The sequence below is a fragment of the Gavialis gangeticus genome, unplaced genomic scaffold, assembly GCF_001723915.1.
Source record: "Gavialis gangeticus isolate Ggan-Ray unplaced genomic scaffold, GavGan_comp1, whole genome shotgun sequence".
In the NCBI taxonomy this organism is placed as follows: domain Eukaryota; kingdom Metazoa; phylum Chordata; order Crocodylia; family Gavialidae; genus Gavialis; species Gavialis gangeticus.
Window position 1 is genome coordinate 107283314 of NW_017728992.1, and position 21769 is coordinate 107305082.

At 39.6% G+C, this 21769-nt stretch overlaps 1 protein-coding gene across 1 annotated transcript in view; it reads left to right on the forward strand.

Annotated features, from left to right (window-relative positions):
- Positions 1-18173: 18173 nt before the first annotated feature.
- LOC109304118 (desmoglein-1-like) overlaps positions 18174-21769 on the forward strand; it is a 44818-nt gene continuing 41222 nt past the window's right edge. The window contains exon 1 of the mRNA XM_019526626.1: positions 18174-18535. Coding sequence (XP_019382171.1) covers positions 18488-18535 — 48 coding nt within the window. The 5' untranslated portion in view covers positions 18174-18487. The remainder of the gene's footprint in view (positions 18536-21769) is intronic.

Genomic DNA, 21769 nt, shown 5'->3' on the forward strand with positions numbered 1-21769 from the left:
CCCACTGCCAAATTTCCAGATCCATAGGGAGCCTCGTGAGCCAAATGGGATGGCTCTATGGGCCAAATTCAGTCATAGGCCATAGTATGAGCACCACTGCTTCAGATTATCCACTGAGCTGGGAACACAGTAACTATTATTAAGCTACACTTAACACTATTAAAGTCAGAACAGTAATCTTTGTGTATTCAGTAGGTCTATATCATCTGTAACACTAATATTCTGTTAATGTGGAGAATACAAGTCTTGACAGTTCCATTGTTTTAGTGTTGGACATGATATGATTTCTTTTTTATTTCATTTAAAAGAATTGTTTGTCATTTTTCTTTAGTGAAAAAGCTGATGGTAGATATCTGTTCATCATAAAATGGGTGTTTTGTGTTTATCCACGCCTCCTTTGCCTCAGGGCAAAACAGAGTCAGCTCATCTGTGGTGTGGTTGCACCATTGTCAGTTGGATCCCCTTGACCTCATTTCTCACTGAGACAATTAGTAAAATAAACCTGCTTATAGATTGGGCATGAAAAAAGAAAACATTTTGGAATACAGTGCAAAGAAATACAGGTTTTATAACTGGAGATACTAGCCAACTACAATATAAAGGACTGCAATATAAAGTTTGCTAACACATCTTAAATCTTTATAAAATAAAAGGTATGAGCTCTTCTCAACTTCCCTGCAATGCTTTTTATACTGAAACATCTACAGTTCAAATAAAACATACATTCTCCCGTATTATACACACATACACATAGGCTGTCTGAGGTGATGAGCAGAATGACAACTTTTATTTTAAAAATTCTTGCAATATTTCTTTTGGGAGCAGAAAAAAACCATGTGGCTACATGCTGAATATTTACACTTAGTTGCAATCAGATGAAAAGTATGCCCATAATAAAAGTCAAGGAATAAACTATCAAAATTGCAACAAGGGAAAAATTCCATGGACCTACCACAGTTAGCTTTTCAGCAGAATGGGTGGAGAGTTCGACCTGTGACCCGCTATTGTTTCTGAGCTTCATTGTGCCTTTAGGAACAGCCCTGAGCATGGGATAGTATGTAAACTTAACCAGACCCTATGCAAAGATACCCCAATGAAACACATTTCCTTTACTTCTCCCCATTTCTAATGATAGGGTGCAGTATATCACTACCTGCCTCCTTGATATCCAATCATCTCTTGTGACTGAATAGAGAAGTGTCAAAGATATCTACCTTCCCATGTCCATTCCCTGCCCTTGTAAGTGGGAGTACCACATGCAGATTCAAGTCCTGTATCCCTATTTCCAAACATGATTTACAAGAAAGACTCAGAGATTTCAAATAGGAATCCATAGTGTCAGAAACATTCTGACTTGTTGTGATCTTTCTGAGTTCTTTGCAGCAGAAGAGTTGCTCTATTATTTTTCTATAATCAGAAAGAGTAAAAACTAAGAGGTCTGAGGGGGGCTCAAGTTGAGAACTGCTGATCTATGTCCAGAAAAGTATTTGGGAAAGGACCTTACTCCCCTAAAGTCCTTTATTCTCAAGTTCAGTGTACCTTAATGGAACAAATCACTCAGTTAATTCCCCTGCATAACAACTTTTCCAATTATTGATTTCATCTATTAGACAGCGATGTGTCTGTAAATTAGCTTGTAGTTCTTGCATTTTACTTTTTCTTTTTAACCTGCCAGAGTACAATAGCCAGTTTAATGGGTGGGAATGGATCTGGTACTTGGAAGTCAAAATCAATGCACTTCAAAGGCAACTACATGCTGAAATCCTTGGAAGACTTCCAGGCTAGGCAAGAGAAGTCCAAAGATGATTATGTTAAAAAAAAGAGTTGTCTTTGAGAAATATATGTTTGTCCTTATGTTTCTTTGCTGAGCCTCTAAAAATATTCCTTATTTTTGTCAAATAATATGAAAAGGGCTGAAATTCATGATACAAGTTGGTTTTTTTCCATTTAAAGTCTTAAGCTTCAGATTTTGCACAAAGAAAATAACACCTGCAATGAGGCTTTTAATTGGAAGTCCTTAAAATGCACAGCATGTCTGAGCTTGCCGTTCCAGTACCTTGCACATGGATGCTTACATGCTTTAACCATTTTGATTACTCATCCTAAGACAAGGGTACGTTGCTTAAGAACTCAGACATTCTAACTGCGTTCTAACTTTTATGGATTTTATGAAGATTCCCCACATTTTTATATTTTAATTAATTCTCAGTGTAACTGAATTTTGGAGTGCTAATAGATGGAAGCCCATTCATGGGAACAAACAGCTTCAAATAAATGATTTTTTAAATCATGTTGACTTGACTTGAGATGGGAGTGTATTTTGGCTGTTGCCCAAGAAGAGACAGCCAAAAGAACAAATTATATCTCCACACCCAGTTACAAAGTCTGTAAGTATTAGCTGTTTGGCAAACAGAAGTCATGGTGTTAGCAATTTTTGCCTTCTTTCTTTATTTTCTAAGATCCTTTCAGAATATGGCAAGGTAGAACATGATTTCACTAAAAGGAAGCTCCTTGCATATACTCTACCTATGCAATTCTCTTCTACCATTTGTAATTAAAATTGTTATTTTCTATACCTTTCTCTATGAAATATCTGAAAGGATATTTATTTCAGAAGTTATGTTAAAATACTCTTCTCTCCAAAAATACTTATAAACTCACAATGTTCACTGAAAATTTCCAGTCCATATCTTGTATGTATTGTTTTACATTTCTCTGCTCTGGAAGGAGCAAGGTATCTTTCTTGGAAAGAAAATTTCTTCTGCCTTTCTTTAAAATACTCATGCAGGCACAGCTGGTGACAAAGTAAATTCTTTGCAGGCTTCCTCTTATTTGAAAACAGAAAGTTTTTGAATTTGTTGTGTCTATTACTCAGTTTGTGAGAATGAACCATGTGCTAATTTAGAGGTGTGCCCAGAAATTCCTATCTATGTGAACTTGCTCAGCTTCAAAGAAAAAAAGAGTTGAATGATTACAGAAATAAATATTTCATATAACCCTGTCCTGATGCAATAGGAAGGCAGAGTTGTGTCTGCAGTTTCAAAAATGAATGAAAAATTCCGGGCCAAATTGTGTTCTCTTTAGCAACTGTATAAATATGGAGTAATTCCACTGTGTTGAAGGGGTTAATTTTATGCTGGTGTAATTGAGGGCAGAATTTGCTCCTCAGCATGGTTTCATCTTCAGTGCAAACCAAGTTTGCTTTCCTGTAATTCAGTGAAAAATACAGTGAAATACAGTGAAAATACAGTATGTTTTCCTGTTGGTCCACAGCAATCAACCCCTTTCCAGGGGTGAATTGCAGCAGTGTATGAAACCTACAACTTTTCAAACACTAGGGTATCTGTACATGGGTGACTGCTGCCTCCCAAGTCTGTAGGGGCACCAGATCACTGATGGGGGTGGGGGGGTTCCCCAGAAGCTGATCAAGCCAGCGGTGAAACCAGAAGTGCACTTCTGCTGGCACTTCCAATTTCGCAGCTGGCGCTCCCAGGGGCCACACTGCCAATCTCAGGGGGTGCATGTGCACCCGCGTGCACCCCCTACGTGTCGCCAGTGTATCTGTAGCCAACTAGCATAAGCCTAGAGAATGTCATTTCTATTGTGGCTGGGGATGCAGTGACTGAGGACATGGTTCAAAGAAGCATGCCCTCCTTGGCTTGATGCAATGCACATCTGGCTTCCCTTTGTGGAACTGCTGGGCAGAGTTGGGAACACCCTCCTAAGCTTGTGTCCTTAACTGTCTTCCAAACTGTAGCCCTTCCTAGCATAGGTAGGTGCCCTTTACACCTTTCTGTGAAAACCCCCAAGCTAGTTTACTTCCAAATTTACTCATAGCTCCCCTTTATTTCCAAGTATGTACATAACCAATGTTTGGCAGGCTTTAAAACCAGTACAAAAGGCAGTAGCTGTGGCTTGCACAGTTAGTTTCCTAGGTATGAATGTCTCCTTGTTAGCTGAATTCATAATCTGCTAATGATAGGCTAGGCGCTGGTCTTGTTTTGCTGCCTCATATATCTCTGTGGAATTTCTCACACAAGCAGCTGCAGCACAAGCACCTTAGCTGGTTTTACAAGCTGTACAAGAACAGGCTGGGTGAACCTGAAGGGTTCTTTTCCATCCAGGTGTCAAGTCCACAGAAGTACTGTACCCTTGGTGCTGATAATACTGTGGGACATGGAGCCAATGGAATGTGGGTTATTCAAGTAGTGGGAAGATTACATGTGTATGCATGTTATAAAGGGGGCGCTGCAGTCTCCTAGGGACAGTGAAATAAGCAGAAAAGGAAAAAAGGGCCTTTCCAATTCTGCAGCCTGCTTGAATTTTTAAATGTACCCATTGTACCATCTTCTTGGCCTTGTCAGTAGTACCAGAGGAGCAATATTACAGAGGGGCTTTCATTAAATTTGTCTTGCTTCTCTATAGCAACTCCTAAAACTATAATATTTGACTTTAATGGATTTATCTTCACAATAGCCCCGTGAGGTGGTAGGGTGGCATATTATCCCCATTTTGTAGCACAGACTAAATGACTTCCAGGTCACACAGAAAGTCTGTGGTAGAGCAGGGAACTGAGATTCCTGAGAACCATAATCTAAAGGAGAAAAGATAGAAAGATTATTTATTATCAGAATGCAAATTATTTTTGCAAGGATGACCAGTTGGAATAGGCTTTTACCAATATATGCATCTTTTCTGGATAAGCAAAACAATGCTTGGGCAATGTTTGTGTAAATTGTCCTCCAGGTTTGAATAAGGTTATTTTAGGTTAGTACGTCATATATATATTTCCCATGCATGCTATTGAAATAAGCCTAACATCATTCTGATTAGTACCCTAGATTTCTGCTTTGTCATTTTGTGAGAGGTATAGAAACTGTTTATCGGTTTCCTGGGTAGCTGAATATGTTCTTGGGTGAGTCTCTTGGGTGAGAGAAGCCACACCCCTCTGTTCTCATCAGCTTTTATTCACTGCATAATTGTATGCATTTATCAGACTTTTAAGAAATCAACAGTTGGTAACTTACTAACACAGTGAAACATTTTTATCTTGTTTCACCAGTTTATATTTAACAATGAATAAGACATTCTGAGTTTTCACAATCTTTTTTACGTTAGTGACTTCATTATGTATACCAGTCATTTTCCTTTTGTCCCTCCTTCCTTCCTTCCATTTTCAATATCCAAAGATTTTTTGCAGATGCATGGGTTTGTTTCACATACAGAGGAAAATGAAAGTTTGGGTCAGTGCCAGTTTTTGTGTATTTTCTGGCTCTGTTAATAGTGCAGAAGCAACTCACTGTCAAAATCCAACTTTAACATTTGACAGCAACAGCATGTACTAGTGAAAGAGAAAGAGATGTATATAATGGGAATACATTCACATGATACATAAGTGTATGCTATCTAATTCTACAGAGGGTGTGGATTCACTTACCCTTTGAAGTGCTTCAAAGGATGAGTGGACAAATGTATATGCCTTTTGAAGTGCTCCAGCAATGGTAGAAGAGCTCCAGAAATAACCATGAAGAAAACAGAACCAACTCCTTGTGTTGTAGAACTCCTGCTGGGCCAGGGAATTTGGGGGCTGCGTGAGCAAGGTTTAGGCATGCCTGTCCACAACAGGCGGGTGAGGGCTGTGCCAATACAGCATTTCTTTTCCTTCTGTTGGCTGGCCTGCTGCCATTTGCCCCACTGTTGTTGCATGCCCCACCACCAGTGCCTCTTTGTAAAGTCAGGAAAGGGAAAATTATATCACTATATTGTCTCATAAAGAAAGATAGTGGGTGTACCTACAGGTTCATTAATGCACAGTAGTTACTGCGCATTTAGTTTAGTACTTGCTCAATGAAGTACTAATTAAATGCACAGTAACTACAGTTACTGCACAGTAGTTCCAGCAAAAGGTTTTTTTCTGATGCTTACTGCGCAGTAGTCTAATACTACTGTGCAGTAGAGTATTAGCACTGTTGTTGCCTAGCACACTACTGCTTAGTGTTATTAGGCTACTGCGCATTAAGTGTCTTGAGTAGATGCGTCCATATTGTATTATGGGCCCCAGGCTGAGATGCACAGAATTCAGATGCCTACAATTCCACTTGTAAAAGCAGACAATAATTTTGACAGTGTAATATTAAATTATAGAAGGCACTGAAATATATATTGATTCAGAGACTGTTGAAGACAATGTTTCAGGTCTAGAACCAGGACATTTTTTGTAATGAGCTAAATAAAAGGGGGGAAACCACCTGGAAATGCTTTCTGCTGGATTGCATGGAACTTCTTGATCATTTTACGTAAGCTACCAATAGAAAAAGTTAAGACAGTGATCACCATTATAAATACAACATTGCCCATTAGTTAATGGGTGGGTGGGAGGTGGGGAGGAGGAGAATGCCATAGCTACTCTCTTCAACATCTAAGAAAACTGTCTGTTTTTAGAGTATGTTATTTCCATCTTTAATGGCTATGATTTTGTGACTTCTGCTTTTCCCATTGAATCAGACTCAAACTCAAAATATGTCACAAAGAGCAACTTGGGAAAACTCACATGTATCCACCTATGCCAAAAGATTTGAGGTAATAAACAAATCTATGGGTGGTGCTAAGACAGTAATACAAATCCAGACAAACCACTGCTGGTTCAAGGGCCCAGTCCATACTTGAATGAGAGTGGATTTAGAATATTTTTGTTATATTAATCAAACAGTTCACATAACACTTGCTGAGCAGTCAGACTTGGCAAGAAACTGCATTCCTCAGTTGCTGTCCAAGTAGCAGCTAGATGTAGTTTATTTACAAGAAGTAAATGTATTCCCAATAGTTTCTTGGCACTTGGGGTTACCATGCCCTTGAGCTTGACTGAAGGTAACAGGCTAACACAGCTGCCCATACCCTGTACCAGTGTACACCTCCCTAACCTCCTTCCAGCAGTGACACAAATTGTAGTGCAGGCTTTTAGAGCTGGAGTTCAGCAGATTCATATGAAATAAACAAGAGGATTCTTTCCTTTTTCCTTTTAATCTCCAAGGAAGGCAGTTCATGGCCCTGCCCACAAGCAAAAGGGTGTAGTCTCTTAACAAAAACCTTTTGTTAGTATTCAGCCCTTGACTTCCTCATGCCTTTGCAGAGGCAGTTGGGAAGGAAAGGGTGTTGCTTTCTCACCAGACAGGAGGTCAGACAGTCTTGGAGGAGGAGAGAGGCAGCCTCATTCAGAACAAATGCTTAGAGACAGGTCAGAAGAGGGGATTACCATGCCAGGCAAATTAGCAGAAGCTTTGGTGCTAGCTAATCCCACAAATGGCCCAGTGCACATGCAAGGAGTACCTAAGTATCACTGAAAAGTTTTGGTGTTTCAATACCCATGTGATGATATGTACCAGACATTTAGTACAGGTGAGAGAAATAGTAGCATCCTGCCTTTTTAAAATCACAAGCAGAACATAAGAAAATTTCTTCTTTTATCTATCATCCAAAGTAAATGTGTGCCATGAGTCATGATGTAATTCAGCTACTAGTATCGCTTGCTGATCCCAGTGCCGCACCTCAGATTCAATCCTTCCCAGATCTGCTGCCTGCTGTCAGTGAAACTTGTTATCATTCCCTCCTCCTTAAGGGTGTGCAGATGTAGCCTACTCTGAGGACTTCACAGAAAGTGCAGAAAACTCTTTTAAAGCAATGAGGGAAAAAGAGAGCTCCATCCATTTATTAACCTTTGCCTACTGAATTTAATAAAGACTGGTTAACAACTTTGGTCATCCATCAAACCTGCATCTTCAGATACTATGATAACTTCAATTACACATTTAAAGTCATGCAATTGGGTGAGTTGCTCCACTGAACTATTGAGTTTAAACATGGATTCAGTAGGTAAATTTCCTGTTTAAGATAAGACCTTTGAAAAGTAAAATAGTTAAATATCTGAGATTTATTATGGACTCCCACGTGTACAAAATGATCCAAAAATAATTTGCATGTAAAGTTTTGAATGTTCAAATGTACAAGTTGTTCAAGCTCTATACAGTACCAAATTCTTGCCGCTTACATGTGTGAATGCCTAGCAGTAAGTATCACTGGACATCCTTGCCTTGGGTGACAAAACTCCAAAGTGTGTATGAGATGAGCCTTAAAGATAAATATGCATCACTGTTCAAAGAGAACTTAACATGATCTAAGATAAGGAATTTCAGTTTAAATTAATCTTAAATAGCAATTTAAAATGGCTGCTATTACCCTAAGTGCTGTGGGACTGAAGCTTTTCTTATATACACATTTTTAAACAGAGCTGCAAGGCTTCTACAGTCACCCTCCGAAGTCCAAAGAAAAATGAAATTCCTGCCAAAGCCTAGGAATGCTCTCTTACCCATGTGCAAAAGTTGGAGAATCAGTTGAGAGAGATACAGAGAAACAGTGAAGCAAGATATCCAGAAATACAAAGATGCTTCTTATGAATAGTACAGTTCTATTCACAGCGTTGTCCCCTTTATTCACTATTCACTACTGTTCTGCCTTCTTCAGGTTATACAGTGGGGAATGCATGAGCATGCTCTGTTTGCAGGTTTACTCTTGAGTTTCTATTAGCATGCAAGTGCTTCTAATTGAAGTGCTTCAGTGTTTCCACTGCCTGTTTTAGTGACAGGTCCAAGTTATTTTAAGCTTATTCATGTCAGATGTGTGGACTGATCTTCATTAATCCATATTAAATTGGCCAGCATTAATCCATATAGTGCCTGGAGCAATGGGCCAGCTGTAGGAACCAGCTTACCTCCTGCAGATGCACTAGGAACAGAGAAGAAATACAGACAAATGCAGGAGCACCCTACAGAAAGCTGTGCCTGCTCCAGATCCACCATTCCAAACCTCAGATGCTTACAGGGGGATGGAGAAAGGCACATAGGACTTCCAGGATATCAATAAGAAACACTGGTAACAAGCAACAAACATCCCCAAAACAGCTATTTCCTTCATATCTGAAGAGAGAAGACCTGAACTGAGAAAGCCAGAAGCAGGTTTCATCACCTGTGAAACTGGTTGCCTGAGCTTTGATCTTTATCCTCTTTAGGTAGAAGCTCCTGGTTTCTCTGTACAAGCAGTCCTCGGACTTACGACACAACTGGTTTCTGAAAACTACGTCTTAAGTCAAACGTTGTAACTCAGAACTGATTTTCACATAGGAAACAATGTTATAAATGGGGGATTGGTTCCTGAACCAAGGCCCAATGTCATATTTTCACCAAAAATAACCCAGAATTTTGTACTCAATCAATTATAGATGAGTAATATAGCTACATTAATGTACTTATATTGTAAATAGCAATCATATTGATTTGGAAGGACTTCTTTGAGGTGACTTTTATGGACTTTTTGAAGGGCTCTTGGTTGGACTTTTTGAAGGGTTCTTGGCTGGAGTCTTCTCAGGAGTCTTGGCTGCAGGTTATTCTGGCATCTTATCTGCTTTCTTAATGAAAGTGTCCAAGGATGTTTGGACAGATGTTCTCCAAGGAGATGGGCAACACAGCAAACTTGTTCGCTGGCATGGCCTCACGTCAGATCAAGCGTTGTAAAGTCGAAACTGACATCACAAAGTTGAAAGAGAATGTAAGTTTATAAACATTGTAAGTGTGAAACGTTATAACTCAAAATGTTGTAAGTCACGGACTGCCTGTACTCAGCCAGGTCCCCTTTCTCTACATTCGGTTGCTCCTCTCTGGGGGCCAAGAGTAAGTTTGATAAGAGAAAGAAGGCTGGGTCTATCTTCTCTGTTGTCCCAGCTAACCAATTAGAGGCAAGTCTTTAATAAGGGGATCTGAGCTCAGGTGTCTGGATCCATGGGCAAAGATAGTGGCTGCAAATCAGTATGGATTACTCTTTTTAATTCTTCCACCTGCCCTCAAACTAACCAACTTCTGGAGATCTTTTACCTAAGCCATTCTTAGTAGCAGATTTGAGGAAGAAGTTAGAGGTGCCTCTTTACAACTGTCTCATGTTAGAGGGATAATTAGTACAGATCCCAACCTGTGGCAACTGAGGGCTTCTTTCTCCTCCATTGCCCCACTTTGCAGGTTCATAGGTTCATAGATGTAGGGTCAGAGGGGACTGAACAGATCATCAAGTCCCACCACCTGCCCTAGGCGGGAATGAATACTAGGCCTATATGACCCCTAGTAAGTTTAAGCTCATATGACCCCAGCTAAGTAGTTAAGAACTTCAGCCTCCAGCATCTGATCCCTTAGTGAATATTACTCCCTTGCTACTGTCCCTAGGGAGCTTCCCCCTTGACTTCAGTGGTGCTAGGATCTCAACTTAGAAGTCATCATCAGCCACAGTGAGTCATGGCACCTAATACACCTGTAGAGAAAATGTGAATTGTTGCCTGACAACAAACCTTGAGGAGAGTGACCTTAGCTTTACCAAAGGTTAAAATACAGTAATTATATAGTATTGTTAAAGATAAGGTTATGCCATAGATAGGGTTGATTCATGAGGCTTGACCCCAATGGGAAAATAGCTTCCCAGGCTTTTGCAGGGCTAATATAGACAATTACTTCCACTTCCAAAGGTATTATCCTAAAATGAGTAACTGTGTAGTCATCGTTCTGTAACCCTTCTAATTCCTTACCCCTCCCAAATGTTCATCACCTCCCACTGTCACATTTATTTTGCAAGCTGGTTGGGGAATGCCTACTTTTTTATTGTCTTCTCAGAAATACCTAATACATCTTTCAGAGCTAAAAAAAATAATAATGATAACAAAAGTCAGCTTAATTGGATTGAGGACTGCAAAGAATTTCCAAAATTTGAAAATATGCCTCTGTGATGGCCCAGTAGAATGTCATGGGATATTGTTATCCAGAAATATATGAAGAAAACCCTCCTTTTCTAGAGACACTTTGCATAAGGGACCATTTATTCTGTGGTTGACATGGATATTTTCCAGCCTGAAGTATCATTTATTGGGGTAAATATTAGTTCCATAGACAGATTGCCAGCTATGATAATGGCTCTGTTGAAACCAATGTGAAATTCACAGCAACAGGGTCAACAGTGCTGTGGTACTGTAGGCCACAATTTTCAAGCAGTACTCAAGAGCTCCAATTTAATACATAACCTAGAGGACAGTATACTCGTATATATGATTCTTGACACATATTATAAATCATAGAATCATAGAAAATTAGGGTTGGAAGGGACCTCAGAAGGTCATCTAGTCCAACCCCCTGCTCAAAGCAGGACCAGCCACAACTAGATTATCCAAGCCAAAGCTTTGTCTAGCCAGGTTTTGAAAATCCCCAAGGATGGAGTTTCCACAACCTCTCTGGATAACCTGTTCCAGTGTTTTACTACCCTCCTAGTGAGAAAATTCTTCCTAGTATCTAACCTAAACTGCAACTTGAGACCATTGCTCCTTGTTCTGTCATCTGCCACCACTGACAGCAGTCTACCTCTATCCTCTTTTGAACTACCTTCAGGTAGCTGAAAACTGCTGTTAAGTCTCCTCTCAGTCTCCTCTTCTCTAGATTAAATAAGCCCAGTTCCCTCAGTCTTTCCTTATAAATTATGTCTCTCAGCCCCCTCATCATTTTTGTTGCCCTTTTTTTAATTTATTAAATTTTCCATTTAAATAATACATTCTCTAAGATGACACAAACAACTTCCTGGTAGTTTTATTTACAGTCTGCAGCCAGTTCTGTAAAACATATAATGATTACAGACTAAAACACACAATATATTTTCATACATTTAAATAGAAAAACATTTTATTCCAAAGTAAATTCTATATACTAGCTTTCCATAAAAATATAAAAAGTAGTTTAAATACTATATTTTACCTAAACCATTTTTTCCACATATGAAGGCCCCTGCCTAAAAAAAGAGAACTTTCATAGTTCATAGTTTCATAGTTCATAGATTTAGGGTCGGAAGGGACCTAGTAGATCTTCTAGCCTGACCCCCCGCCAGGGCGGGAGAACAACAAAACCCCAAAACAAGAAACGGGACTCAAATGAGTCCAGCCAGGTAGGCATCCAGCCTCTTCTTAAAGACCCCCAGGGTAGGGGCCAGCACCACTTCCCTTGGAAGTTGGTTCCAGCTCCTAGCCGCCCTAACTGTGAAGTAGTTTTTGCGGATGTCCAATCTATACCTCCTCTCCATCAACTTGTGCCCATTACTCCTTGTTATGCCAGCGGGCGCTAGGGGAAACAGCGTCTCCCCCAAACCCTTCTGGTCCCCCCTAGTGAGTCTATAGACGGTCACCAGGTCCCCCCTCAGCCTTCTCTTGTGGAGGCTGAATAGGTTCAGGTCCCGCAGTCTCTCACTGTAGGGTCTGCCCTGTTGTCCCTGGATCATGCGGGTGGCCCTCCTCTGGACCCTCTCCATGTTGTCCACATCCCTCTTGAAATGGGGCGCACAGAACTGGACACAATACTCCAGCTGTGGCCTGACCAGCGTCGCGTAGAGGGGGAGGATCACCTCCTTGGCTATACTCGAGATGCACCTGTGGATGCACGACAAGGTCCGGTTAGCCCTGCCAACCATGACCTCGCATTGTCGGCCCATGTTCATCTTGGAGTCAATAATGACTCCAAGATCTCTTTCTGCCTCCGTGCTCTCAAGTAGGGAGTTCCCCTTCAATAAGTAATTTAAAAGGAGACCAGGAAACTAAGCTGAAAACACTTACCTGATGCTGGCAGAGCTATGTTCTGTTCCTGGTTCTGCTGCTGGCTGGCTGGGTATCTCCCCATGCCTCAGTGTCTCCATCTGTAAAATGAGAATCACACTACTTTCCTCTTTGTAAAGTGCTTTGAGTTCTATGTCAGGATTTGTCATTTTATTACATGATATGTACTGCATGGAGAGGTGGGTAATAGGGCTGTGTGAAATTTCAGCAGCTGTTTCATTTTGGAGGTGTTTCGGCCCATTTCAGCACCCAAAACACCAAATCTGAAACAAAATGGGAGGCTCTGAAACATCTCTGAAATGAAACAAAACCACCCAAAACATTTCAGAAATGTTTCAGAGGTGCTCCCCAGGAATAGTCTGGCACAGCCCCACAGTCCTCCTTTTAAAGTGCCGGGAGGCTGGGACCAGGCTGGGGATGGCTGGGCAGGGCAGCCATGAGAGCTTCTCCTATGGCTCCCCTCACCTGGGGAGAGGCAGGCACACCAGAGAAGCCGTTGGAGAAGCCCCCATGGCTGCCTTGCCTGGCCCCAACCTCCCAGCACGTTAAAAAAAAAAAAAGCCCCGCACACTCCGGCTCTGGCAGTGGCAATCGGGCCAGATTGCTGCTGCTGCAGCCAGTGGATGTGGGGCTTTTTTTTTTGTTTTTTTTAATTGCTGAGCAGCTTGGCCAGGCAAGGGATAGGGCCAGGCAGGGCTACTCCCACTGCTCCCCCTGCCAGAGGAGAGGCAAGCACAACTGGAGGAGCTGCGGGAGAACCTGCAGCCACCCGGCTGTGCCTGCCTCTCCCCAGCTGATCCAAGTCTCTGAAACAGCGTCGAAACTCCGAAACAGATTCAGCCGAATCGAAATGGAGCAGTGATCCAAAACACCAAAATGAATCACTGCCCTCCAAAATGGGCAAATCCAGATATAAAACAAAACACAGCTGTTTCGCACAGCTCTAGTAGGTAACAGGTGGTGTTTATTTCTCTTTTCCTATGTGCATATCTTAATAGGGAAGAAAATCATTTTCATCTGTATATCTGAGTGTGTTCCTGATTAAAGGTGATGCTTTAGGAATTTCTGAAGGCCAGATCCTGTACTAGAAAACTTTTCCATTGATTCAGGATCAGGTTGAAGGATCACACCCTATATGCTTGTGTAAGGCATTTCCTGAAATAAAAATGAGACATGAACGTTGCTGTCTTTTGCAAGCTCTCAGCCTGATTCTATGGCATTTTATAAAACATGTCCTCTAGGGAAGTCCCACAATCACTTTTAAGGTCTTCATCAGTACTGAACAATATGGGCACATCCCCACAAGTGCACATGTGCAGTTTACAGTGCTAAAAACTGCACATGCTGCACATACATGCATGTGCTATGTTGCTAATTAGCAGTGCGGCAGGTGACACTGAGATCTTCCCATGTAAAAAAAAAAAAACCTGCATGAGAAAAAAGCAGGTCAGCATGTGGGGCAACAGCATGGGTTGCCTGAAACTGGAGCCTGGCTGACCAAAGCTACACTCCAGCTGCCAGTCAGGCACCATGCACCTGGATTGCTGTCACTGCAACTCCCAACCTCACCTACTCCACCTGAAGCAACTTGCCATGTGCCAGAGCATGCATGCCAGGGTGTTCCCTGGCGACCAGTAGCAGCGGCACAAATATGTGCCGCTGCTATTTGTCCTAGGGGAAATGAATGTTTCCACTTGTGGGAACACACCCTATGTATGCACAATGTGGATTTATGGTCAACAAATTTCCTAGTGTTTCTCTGCATCCCCTGGAGTTGCTGAGGACAGATATTTCACCCAAAATATTATGATTCTTTTTTCTGTTTGATGCAGACATCACAAATTCACAAATTGTGAGAGAAAGATAAAATGCATCCGTTGCGCACTATACACAAATTGGTCTGCTTTTTATCCAAACCACATTCCTTTCTTAGAGATCCATGAATCCTTTGGGTGTATTATACAAATTACACAAATTCTATATTTGGAGCATGACAACATATGGAGACCCATGTTTCTGCACTAGTTACAATTAGAATTATCCTCCTTAACCCACATCCACCCAGAAATCTTTTGCAGGAATATAGGGCTAAGGATGAAAAATTCATAGTAAGTCCCACTGGACGGGGGAGTAATGAATCATTTTGTCCATTTACTGAGTTCACTAATTCTACAGTGCAAAAACAATCAGTAGGCTTGGCTGTAGTAGTAATTAAAAATAGAGATGAAATCTAAACAAATGATAATAAGGAAACAGACTGATTTATTTTTTTCACCAAAGCTCTGCAGAGATAACTTAAAGCATTTAGATGTCTGAAAGGCCTACATATGTTTGTGCAAATAACTGAGTGCAGAATTGTTCCTAGGTGAATCCAGGTTGTAAATCTATTTGTGTAAGTACAAGTATTCAGAATATTTGGTTTTAGACAGGTGTTTAAATTATTTCATTATAAAATGAAATTGTTTATTTTAAACAGAATGTACCTTGTTGATTGATATCATATTAGCAGATCATCTAATAATCTAAATAATTTAGAACCTCAAGTCCCATTAAAAGCCAATACAATATAGGGTCCTAAGACATTTAGGCATTTTTTAAATGTTATGCCTAATCCCACACAGTATAATTCACAATGTTATAGCAAGGGGATGATATAAAACTATATAAGTAGTATTTATACTTATTTTAGAAGGACATATGATCAACAACACTGATTATAAACTTCCAGGTTTTTTAAAGAAAAAAACCGAACTAAACTTGAGTTAAAATTGACAATATCAGTATAAAAAATTTAAGGGTGGAAATCTTATAGTGCTCTTCTAAACTGGTTGCACTGAAAAGAAATCTAAAGATGTTAAGTTAAAAATGCAATTGAGATGCCCACACAACTTTAACTCAGCTCTTCAATGAGGTAAAGCAATCATTTTAGAATTACTTAATCATAATTGTATTATTTTCATTTCCTGGTTAGATTACATATATTGTATTAAAGAGCCATTACATTAATTTCACTTATCTTCCCTTCATAGTATCACTATAGAACAGAACTGTTGTTAACACTGCACTGTACTACACTGCAGCGCAATATAGTGCCAGACAGATACATAAATAGCTCATTCAGAGTAGAAGTACTAAACACATTATAACTAAGCTGGCATGGTGCTCTACCTGGACCAATATGATCTGCTTTGTAGTAGGGCTAATTAGCCTGGGCTGAGCACCACACTGATGCATTACTATTACTTTACTATTACACTGCATTGCGTTACTATTACTATTACATTGCATTTCTATTACTTTACTGGGAAATTTCTTATAATATTTGTAAGTCTTCATAGATAGGATTATTTTCCTGATGTGCACCCAAAAACTTCATTTTCTCAGGTTTATCCCATTCCTTCAAATTATGATAGCCCTAATGGATTACATTGAACAATTCTTCAGTGTTTTTACATTGTTTCATAAACTCCTTCATCATCATGTATTTCTATTTACCTACTGCAAAGAATGTTTCTTCATTTTACATTAGACAGGCATTGGTTAGAAAATAGAAATAAGCCTGGCATCAGAGATCAGAATTCTCGATTTCTCCCTCCCAAAGGAGTACCTTCATCATGAGGCTACAAAACTTGGCTCTCTCTTGCTTGTTATCCTTCTGACCCCAGTGGCCCTGATTCAAAAGAATGGGTGTAGGGTGCTTCCACCCAGCCTGGTGCTGAGGCCAGTCTCCTTAAAAGAAAGAGAAATGGGTTTGCATCTCCTCAGGCTGAGGAAGGCCAAAAGCCTAGGCCTCTAATTTTCTGGGTGAGTTATTTAATGGTTAGGCTATTGGGCAAAAGCTGGACACTCCCACCCCTTCCTCTTCCTGCCTTCTAGAGCAACTACAGGTGATGAACTCAACGCTCTCAGTGCATTAGGAGTGGCTCTTGCAAGCCTACTGAAGCTTAAGTTCCTGAGGACATAGACACTGAGTTTATCAATCCTAGATTCCTTTAGAGGAGCTCCAGGTTCTGAAATGTGTGACTCAGTGTGGGGGAGGGGGGCACAGAAAGTCTGAGCATGTGCAGAAGCTGAACTTTAGGGCTCAGTACAAGCAGTCAAAAAGCACAAGGCTGAATCGATTCAATCTTTGTAGGTTAGGCTAAGCTGCATAGATTCAACCAAATAAGCAAGTAAACAGACATTCACTTCTGATTCTGAAAATGCAGCCACATGCCTGTAGTGACCCAGGCCAGAAGCCAGGGGGTGCTAGACCATGCCTCCCTGCTCAGCTGGAGCAGAGAGCTTGGGCCAAGGCTAGCCTGTCCACCCTGTAAGAGTGAGTTTGCAGGAGAGGTGCAAAGCATCCTGGGATGCTGGGGGACTGTGAGTTAACTTGAATCTGGAGAGGAACTGAGACTGAAGTTTAGTGAAATGATTTAAACTAAATCAGTTAAATGTGATACTACATCCCTCTAGACTTATCCTTAACTGGTTTCAGCCATTTTGAAAGTGGTTTGTGTGCACTGAACTTCTGTTGTTACAGATTTGAACCAGTTTCCAATCACTTATACAGGTTTATGTGTATTTTCTACCCCTAGCCTAGGTGCATAGGTCAGTTTACACCAGAAAACTTTGTTGCCTAATACTTTTCAAGCACCTAACTGGTTAGGTAGGGTTTTTGCAAATCCTCCACATGTACTATGGCACCTGAATTCTGCTTGAAGTGCAGCTTAGGCACCTAAGTCCTTTTTTTGGATCTGGTGCCTATTTATTACATATGTTGGCTATTGAAAAGAGAGGCTGTTGTTGCTGCCAATGCTTTCCTGCTTGAGTAGTTAGCCTCCTCTTGACATGTATGGCACATATCATGCCTGGGCTCCAGCAGGAAATGGGAGTTCAGCAGCAGACAGATGTAATGCGTGATGTAAAAAAACTGCCATCTGCTTTGCTTCTTTCTATGGCTACAGTGGGATTTGTCTTCTCTGAGGTGGAAATGCGCAGGAATCTTACATTCCCCTGGCCTGTAGCACTCCCTTTCTGCATTCTACTTACCCCAGATCAGTCAGTCATTCAGCTTGAGGGTGAGTCCATGGAGTATGATCATTGCTTTTGCAGCAAGGCTTCAGTTACTGCCACCTACCTCTCCTGCTGGGATAGGATTTGTGTCAGTAATGTATTTTCACAATATTATAGGGTCTTAGTAATGCAGCTTACTTTATTCTGGATCATTCCATGTATAGTGGAGATAGGCCTGACCTTTAGCCCAAAAGAAAGATAATAGTTTTATCCTTGTGAAAGACATGGATAGGTAATTTCAGATGAACTAGACATTTCTTAAAGTTCATCCTCTTCTGAAGAGCACATATATATTTTGCTACATGTTTCTAATGTAGTGGCAGTGCAAACAAGCCCGCTATTTGGATTCAAAGTGATGATAAGGTATTTGAATTATTTCTCATGTTGTAAGTTATAATCCATTTAGTGTCTTCCCACTAAAGCTTGTCTTCTGTTTTTAAAATGTTCTCTTTGGTATTCCAACACAGGTTTCATTGCAATAAGAATTGAGGTGTGTCTAAGCTTTTACCTGGGAGCAATAATGATGTTGTCAAGCGTTTCTGGTGAGACCAGCCCAGGATTTTTGGGTGGGGAGACAGACTCTGTTATACAGCATCTTCAGTGCTTCCTTCAGAGGGAGGCAGATACACTTTGAAAGATTGGGTGTAAGGACATCTACTGAGTGTCTTTTTACATACACACCGGGGGAGGGGAAAGGGAACAGAAGTGTGACTATAGTTCAGTTGGACTTGTATCTAAGAGAAATCAGATGCAATGGATTGGCCCCTTCACAGAACAGCTGCTGTTGTGTTCTTATTCATGGTAAGTACAATTTTAAAACAATATCTGTAAATTCTCTGTTAATCTCAGTCAAAGCCCTTCTGTTATTTGCCTGGCTGCTTTTATTCATGTTATTTCTTTTTACATCTGCACATTTTTTTTTCCTAAGGCTAAGATAGGGGTCATACTCTCTCCATTTTAGACTACAAAGAAACTTGTATCAATCAAGTAATTCTAAAAATTATTAGAAATTCACCTTTCTCATTTTAAATTTCTATTTTAATGTTAATGTTCTCAAAATGATCACTTCTGACTATGACTATAGCAATATAGTATTAATTATTAATGCAACACTTATTTTCCCTCAAAGAAGTGCTTATACAAAATAAAATGCATTATTTTGTTATTATTATCATTAATAATAGTACTGTGGCTGTATGTCTTCATTTTTACAGTTTATTTAAGACAAAATCAACAGACTTAAAAATAATTACAAGGGCTATATTACACTAGATAGAATCCTGTAGTCCTTAATATGGTAAAACCTCAATAAATTCAGTGGAGGCTTTGGTTGATAGCAGGATTTGGCCTATTATTTTCAACTGCAAGGGACATTCATGACTTGGTATAGTAGCACATTTACATTACTGTGTGAAAGTAGTAGATAAATACATCTTTAAAATGAAAGTATAATTCTCTTGTACTGTTTGCTTTCATTATGGAACAAAGAAAGCTGTGCTTGTGGTAAAGGATAATGCTTGTGCAACATAGGCTCCTTATAATGCTGAAAATAACCCAAATCAGAGACACTTGAGAAAATCAGAGATTTTGTGGCTTCCACTTACTGTATCATATTCCACTATATTATTTGGATGTATTTTTTAATAATTTATCTTGCTCTCTTAGAAGCCCTAATGATCACAAAAGTAGAATCACAGGACAGCAGTTTGTTTTGTAAAATTTATTTCACGCCACCAACAACTAGGTGTAAAAACTTTAAGGTTTGTGTTAATATTAACTTTTAAAGTACTCAGATAATTATTGTCATTGAAATCAGAATATTGTGTGTTATTTTGACAGGATAAAAAGCCAGTCTTATATCACAATATTGCATTCAGTAAGGTAGAACAAACCAGCATAGGCAGCTGCCCAGTGAATAATGCTCAGAGTTTGCAAAAACAAAGTTACGATTTATAGTAAGTTTTGGTTTGTTTAATAAGTCTCTTTCAGGGTAGATTATTATGTGCATTATAACACTCTGAGACTTTAATTTGGCATTAGTTATATTGATCGCAGATATATTTATTAAATTTTATGGTAATACCTATGCCTTTTGTTTGGACGTTCAGTACAAATAAACTATATATCGGCCATTGTATAAATAACTCTGTTTAAGTTTGTGCTTTATTGCATAATGACAGCCTCTTCTTTCAAAATGCTCAGACTTCATTTTAAAAATTACATTATAATACCCTTATTGTTTTGTGGCTGATAAAGGCTTTAAGTTAAATCAGGAAAAGTGGGTACCTGCCTATGTAAACTCTAATCACGTTTTTGTAGGTATCAGATGTCTAGACTATTGCTATATAATCAATTTACCTATTATAATATGCCTGTCTTTGTGTAGAACTGATCTCGAGTTCATAGTAGACTCTTCATCAATTGCTTTTTAACCCAGTCAGGTGCTTAGTGGAACTGAGGCCCTGTTGTACATAGATGAGAGATTAACTAAATCATAACTATAAAGATCTGTAATTCAAAAAGAAACCATGCACATAAGGCTCAATCTTGAACTTGTTTTGTATTATTCTTGTGATGGAAGCTACCTAAGTATCTGGGTTTTTGACGTTTGGTTAACAAATCTGTGCAGATAAACTTGTTATAGACATACACACACTTTAGTTAGCATTCTGAAATGAAAATATTAATTCGCTAGGGGCAGACTGTGATCTGAAGCTATCCATTTATCAGGCACATTTTGTCATCTGAGGACTTGATTCTACAGCTTTTACTTCCATGCCTTAGTCTCGTGAGTAAGGATGATTCACATGAGTCTAGGTGGTAGAACTGGTCTGTGCTACATGCACCAGCTTGTTCCATGGCAGCAACTTGTTTGATCCTTTATATGACTCTTCTCATGCCAGCTGTCATATGATAGTTAGTTCATGACAATCTTAAATCAGTTTGTCACTTGGCTGGTTATTTTTACCCACATGCTTTTTCTTTACGCAGCTGCACTTTTTCCCACTAATGCTAAGATAGAGGTCAAAATGCTTATAATTTGGTTGGAAACTTACTGTAACTTTTAGGAGCCAGATCTTTCCCTTGGATGTGGATATGAAACATTCTGCTCCACTGACTGGAATGGAACTTGTGGGTTTAAGCAGCACCGTAATGCAGGCCACTTTTAGTTAGGAGCCTTAGTATGGATTTAGATGCCTAATTTGAAAACATTGTCTTACTGCCTCTGAATTCATTATTCATAAAAGTCAGTTAATAAATAGAAGCACTGAATTTCTATGTGATGTATCCCATGTTATTTATCTGGTAGAGGATAAAAAAATCCTAACAAGAAACTTTCATGAAAATGTTTAATTCCATGAATATAAAAATATTTGAAAAGCATTGAAAAATTAAGCCTTATTCTGTTCATTGAAGTAGGCAGAATCCCTTCCATAAATTCCAATGAGAGCAAGACTGTATTTGTTTCTGGGAAAATCTCGACAATCTAAGGATCTGCGTTAGTTTCAAGTGTAGCTGTCACAGAAAGAACTTGTCATTCTAAAGTTAAAAACAACAAAAACAGAAAACCATTTTGCAAATTTCCTCTTCAAATAAAACTGCACTACTTGTTAATTAAAGGAAAGTAGGAAGCAGACAGAACTAATGTTTCTGTTTTGTTTTAAAAGTAACCAAATGAGCTATTGGCTGGTTATACTTAGTTGGAAATTTCAGGCTCAAGTACAACTGTATTTCTCATTAGTTAGCATACAGGGCTTTTTAATGTTTTTTGTTGAGACACACAATCCAATTGAGGAACATGTTGCTCATCTAGGACTTGACTCGGGGAGAGCTTTGGCAGAGTAAGGAGTGCACTTCATGTTCCAAAGTGCTGACACAACAATAAGTACAGAGGCACGATAATGACTAATGTAATATGCCTGAGTGTCCAAAACACCTCCCAACCAGGTCTGTTGACTTCAAAGAAAGTAGAATCGGGCCCTGTATGAATAATGCTGGGAAACTGAGCAAATAAGGAGTTATGGGCAAGTTCAG